We start from the raw sequence: 5,378 nt of genomic DNA, 5'->3' as shown, positions 1-5,378 counted from the left end.
GAGCCGACCTGGCTCGACTCGGCTCGAATTCCAGCCCTACCAACTATGTACGATGGAGTGAAGCCAGAAATCCTGAAGCCAACCACTGCACTGCTGCTACCACTCCGCGTCGTCTTCCTCTGCCTCACTAAAATAGCTAGGTCTTGCCGCTGCCGCCGCCGGCGAGATGAGCGCGGCCGAGGACGCCCGCCACCGTACGTGCACGCGCCTCCATCCACATGCCAACGCGAGTGAGGCAGGCGAAGCAGTGGCCCGCCGCCGCAGCATGCGGCTCCATCCCCATCCCCAGATCCACGCCAGTCACGACGGCAAAGGAGTGGCCCGCCGCCGCAGCCCGCGCCTACATCCCCAGGTCTACGCGAGTGACGAGTGACACAAAGGGGGGCTTATGATCAAAGGCACACGAACTGGGGGGGTTATCATCAATTATACCGGTGAAGGAGTGGCTCGACGCCGCAGCACGCTCCTCCGTCCACAGATCCACGCGGGTGAGGAGGCATCCGGCCGCAGTCGTCGTCGCCGCCGCGGCAGCTCGCCGGCGGCGCTGTCCTCGCCGCTCGAAAATGACCATCTCCTGTGGGAGATCCTCCTCCGCATCCCGCCGCAGCCCTCCTCCCATCTCCTGTGGGTATACCTATCCAATTATTTCTTATTCAGTCATTCTGGATCGAGTTGTTAATGTCTTGAGGCTAGCCGCATCCCTCACAAGCTTGACGGACTCAGCAAAATCATTTAAAAGTTGATGACAATCTGGAAATTGTTCGTCGTCAACTGTTAGAATGACCTTGATATTGCTGCCATAATTTAGGTAGTGCATGGTCAGAGCCTGCACAAGAAATTCAGACAATTAAATACGTAATGCGTTAGATTTACTAATTTAGAGAGTCAAATCTAAAATTATTTAACACTACCACTTATTCTTTTATATAGTACAGAGCCATTCATACTTTTGCATGAAAAATTCAAGATGCTCATTTCATAACAAGATGCTCTCTCACTCTCTCTCTCTCTCTCTCTCTCTCTCTCTCTCTCTACATAATTAGGTAAACCAAAAATCAAAGACCCACCCTTACACGTACATTTGCTTTTTTTCTGGTTATTAAACTCAAGGTAAGGTTTACTTCTATTTTATGAGAAGCTTTGCCTCTGCACTAAAGAAGATAGACTGACTACATAGCTTGCATATTATTTCCTAATGCATAGATGACAATGGCTTCCACCTTATTCTCGCTTGATTCTCTAAACCTCTAGCCATTACATTACCAACACATTTGACTCACCACCTCCACCTTCTTGATATTTTCATTTAATGATTTTGCATCAAAAAATGCACAGAGCCGTTTCTCATGATTACTGGAGGCTTGGAGGTTCGCTAGTATGTTATTTCTTTTCTGTTATGCTCTGTGACTTTTATGATGTTTGATTTACACCTAAAGTATGAAATTGTTATTTATGATTTGGAGATTTATTTACCAAGGAAAATTACCGTTGTTTATTATAGCTTTGCAATATTTGTTTTATCAATGTATGGAATCAATCTTTTCCTCCAATGCTGTCACTGGGCCCATTCATTTGAGTTCTCCCCGGGGCCTCCGAAACTCCAGGACCGGCGCTGCCAAAAATACCCTGGTTTTGCAGGTTTTACAAGGTGATCAAACTTGGCTCATAACAGACTAACCTTGGATGCTACCTATGAGCTTGTATCTCCTAGATCTTTGTTGCGGGTTGTTACCATATCTGCAGAGCCGAACTCCAGGCTTTACTTGATGGATCAACATTCACCACATAGGGCACGTATGTCACCCTCTCTTCCCAGCTAATAAAACCCATGTTGGACATCATCTGGGATTCACATGTGCCAACCAAAGTGTATTTGCCCAGCTAAAACTGAAAGAAGATCTGCACTGCAAAACCTTGCAGGATAACCCTGTAAGTCCATATTTCTCCAATGCCACTGAAGAAAGACAGACGACACACGTTCTTCAAAAGTTTCATTGGTCAGAGAGTGTAGCGTGCAATCGGTATCCGCCCCATCTTCAAATAGTTCAATGATATTTTTTTCTTTATCCAGCTCCTCGTCCTCTGAACGATCAAGGATGCTCGAACCTCAGAAGGGCTTTGCAACATAAAGCTTAACGTAGCTACCAGATGGATTGGTCACAAAGGCTTTAAATCCTGGGACATAACGTTCACATGGGTCTGTCTCATGATTACCTCTCATCACGGACAATGTGACTTTGTAAAATTCTATTTTGAAATACCAATTATGTGGGAAGCATGCCCCTCCCCTGATGATAGTTCTAAGAAAACATAGAATGTATGCACAGAGTTGGGGCTTACTATTCTTTCTTAGTGAAGGTTCAGTAGTTGATCCCTTTGACAATCCCACCGGTTTACATCCTCACTAGCTAGGATTGTAAAAACAAGTATGGGTTCCAGATTCTGGGAGTAGCTAGGGGGCCGATCTGATTCTAAAGATTCTGGGACAATGGTCCAAAAGAACTAGGCCTTAAAACCCCTACCATAAACACACTTGTGTGCACTCACTGTATGCATGCTATAAACACTGGGGAGGCATTGAGAGTTTGACGGCCATAAAAATTCTCCAGAAAACACAACCAATTAATTTTGGTAACAACACTGACTTGTCTCCGGAAAACGAAAGCAACAGTAGACACAAAACAACAAAAAGTCAAAATGTAGAACTTCTTTTAAACAAACGAAAACATTCTTTTCATACCACATTTTTTTAAAGGACATGCACCTATAGTTGTGTAGTATGAGGGTATGGATTTCCATCAATATATCCTTCCATACGTGGTGTACACAAAAAAGACAAATACAAGAATCAATATGGGTGTACATTTTCTTTCAGTTTAGCCACATTTTATTCTTTTGTGTGTCCTACAAATTAAAGCATTATTTGATGAAATTTTATGGATAAATAGATAACATTTGTATGTATACATACAAAAGTTAACTTATAAATCTATTTTTTGATTTATTTTTGAATATCGAGCACTATGGTGCTCGGAGCCAAACTGCCTCACTCCAAAACACAATGACTTTTTCCAAAATAAAAATATACCGTGTGGATGATTTATTGGAAAGAAGTATATTGGTTTAAAATTTACTAAATGGGAGCGATACATCTTTATACCAAGGATTATCTAGTGGCTTAGGATGAATTTTTTTCGAAACCACATGATATTTGTCTTGGATGTAAGAACGTAGGTGACTTACTTGTGGTAAACCATAGACGCTAATTGCCATGAAAGCAATCGGGTGCCCACATAAAGTTATATGTTCAGCTGGCCCTACGACATTTGATAAGACTGCGGTTGTACGTGTGACAAAGCAGCGGAAGATGAAAGCCCCTGTCTGCTTTCATTGACAAGTTACAACATAATTAGAAGGGTACCCTAATTACAAACATGGATAAATAGATACAATGCTCTTCTTTAGCGTTTGTGCAATGCAATCCTTGAAAGGACATATAAAGTACAAAAAGAGCAGAAAATGTACATACCTTTGGACCAAAGTATTTCACCAAAAAATCAACAGTCATTTGTGCGAACATCACTTCTAAAGAGCTCTTTTTCCTATGCATAGACCTTTTTGCCGTGCGAACATACTCAAGGGGATCATTGTGCAAGGCTATATAAAATGGACAGATGATGTTGCTAATTCGATTCCCGGTCTCTACCTTGGTAACATATGTCTGTTCATAGTAGAAAAGAAAAAATTTAATTAATTTATATTTCCACAAAACTGTGATGAAGGGCACGTTATAATGTTTGTGTGGCATTTAATTGATATTTCTTTCATATTTGTTCAGAGAAAAAGAAAGTTCTTACTTGTCGGCTGGAGACTGGCCTTGTGTTCACAGGGAGGATTGATCGCAAGCAGATTCTCTTGGTGTTGATGTTACCTAATATTGAAGACAAGAAAGCAATATGCCTAAATTACATGTCTACAGAGTACACATTTGTAGTCATTGTCAGACATCTCACTTACAGGATTTCCTAAAATAGTACCGTGAAAGAGCTGCTGAAGTCACACCAACTAGCACGTCATTCATAGTCTGCAAAAACGAAAAAGAGAAAGACATAAGTGACCATTGAATCAAATCAAGAAGTCTGTTTTCGGCAGTATTGAGTTAATCATTAGAAAGTTTAAATGGTTTTAGTTACGCAGTTCAGGACAGTCTTGATGAGCTTGACGTCGTCGAGCCTGAGGCTCTGGTGCACCAAACGCTTGCGGCGGCGAGACTGGCCGCCGTCTGGCACAAGCGTGAACATCGTGCCTGGATCTCTCAAGAACAATACGGTCGCAGCAAGCAACACGATGTCCACCAGCGTGTGCCATGCTAGCACAACGTACGACCAAAGCCACGCAAGGTAATCGCTTGACCAAAGCCGCGGAGGCTGTGGACACCGCTGGTAGATGGCGCCAGTGCGTTTGGGCGGCGGCGGCATGGCCGGCAGCCTCGCCGGGTCGGCCGTGCTGCGCGACGACGCCATGAGGAGAGTCATGATCGACATGCCGTCGCCGATGGAGTGGTGCAGGCGGAGCACCGTCGTGGAGGCTGCCTCCGAAGTCCGGAAGTCAAGAAAGTGGAACTCCCAGAGAGGACGGCGCCTGTCCATCGGGAGCAGGGATAGAGACGCCACGTAGTCCTCCACGGCCTTTTCTGGGTCAGAGTCCACGGCGGCAAGATCTAGCCTCGGGACGATGATGTGGTCGTCCACATTTACCACCGTTTGCACCCAGCGTGGCTTTCCATCCTTCGACCCATCCATCACCTGGACATCCACGTGTTAATAAAGTATTGGACGTTTGAGGTCGAGGCCAGAATGAGAAGAATAAAACATACAACAATATTAATGACATCACCGCATAGTATGTAATATTGTTGGTATATAATATGGATGTCTGAATTTTTATACAAGCCAACCCACTACTATTGGAGATGCCATTAGGTGTCAAGTCCAACTAAGTTGGTTTAAACAATTCAAAAATAAACAAAAAATTCCAGCCAAACTGGTACTCCGGCCTATATGATATTAGACACATATATAAAAATGAAACAAACGAAGTTGTTAAAATTACTTGAATGCTGCGGAAGCGTGGGAACCGGGTAAGCAGTTCTGTTTCGATGCCTGCGCAGAAGACGGGCAGGTTCACCGGCATGCTAAGCCCCATCACGACGATGATATAGACACCCATCTCCTCGAAAACTCTTCCGGTAGGGCTCATGGGGTCCTCTGCTGTGGAATTGTCAGCAGATTCCGTCTCTGCCGACACATGGACAGAGAGCGAACGGCTTGGCGGAGTGGCTACGTTCATTGTTGCTTCCATGATTTTCTAAATACTAG

The 5,378-nt window shown here is 44.1% G+C and overlaps 1 protein-coding gene across 3 annotated transcripts; it reads right to left on the bottom strand.

The window, feature by feature from the left end:
- Positions 1-204: 204 nt before the first annotated feature.
- On the bottom strand, positions 205-5,378 carry LOC125542264 (wax ester synthase/diacylglycerol acyltransferase 11-like). 3 transcript variants are annotated; one of them, XR_007297831.1, is made up of 8 exons: positions 5,113-5,378; positions 4,194-4,805; positions 4,018-4,084; positions 3,858-3,931; positions 3,530-3,721; positions 3,244-3,381; positions 433-826; positions 207-340 (listed from the first exon to the last, which is right to left on the bottom strand). XR_007297831.1 is itself a non-coding variant. In XM_048705226.1 (7 exons), the coding sequence occupies exons 1-7, from the start codon at positions 5,359-5,361 to the stop codon at positions 650-652; spliced, it is 1,509 nt and encodes a 502-aa protein (XP_048561183.1). In that variant the 5' UTR covers positions 5,362-5,378; the 3' UTR covers positions 205-649. The 3 variants fall into 3 exon arrangements, 2 of the variants coding, with proteins under 2 accessions (XP_048561183.1, XP_048561184.1); XM_048705226.1 differs by having other exon boundaries at positions 205-826; XM_048705227.1 differs by lacking the exon at positions 3,244-3,381 and having other exon boundaries at positions 205-826.

This window comes from Triticum urartu, chromosome 3 (assembly GCF_003073215.2).
Source record: "Triticum urartu cultivar G1812 chromosome 3, Tu2.1, whole genome shotgun sequence".
Taxonomy (NCBI): domain Eukaryota; kingdom Viridiplantae; phylum Streptophyta; class Magnoliopsida; order Poales; family Poaceae; genus Triticum; species Triticum urartu.
The sequence above is the reverse complement of the archived record's forward strand: the minus strand, read 5'-3'. Positions and strand labels throughout refer to the sequence as shown.

What these genes read in the sequence shown, in the direction of transcription:
- LOC125542264 (XM_048705226.1), bottom strand. Translation starts at nt 5,361, where the DNA reads ATGGAAGCAACAATGAACGTAGCCACTCCGCCAAGCCGTTCGCTCTCT. An exon ending in TCAAGACTGTCCTGAACTGC is followed by an intron (nt 4,085 to 4,193) that starts GTAACTAAAACC and finishes TCGTTTTTGCAG; the next exon opens with ACTATGAATGACGTGCTAGT. An exon ending in GCGTCTATGGTTTACCACAA is followed by an intron (nt 827 to 3,243) that starts GTAAGTCACCTA and finishes TTTCTTGTGCAG; the next exon opens with GCTCTGACCATGCACTACCT.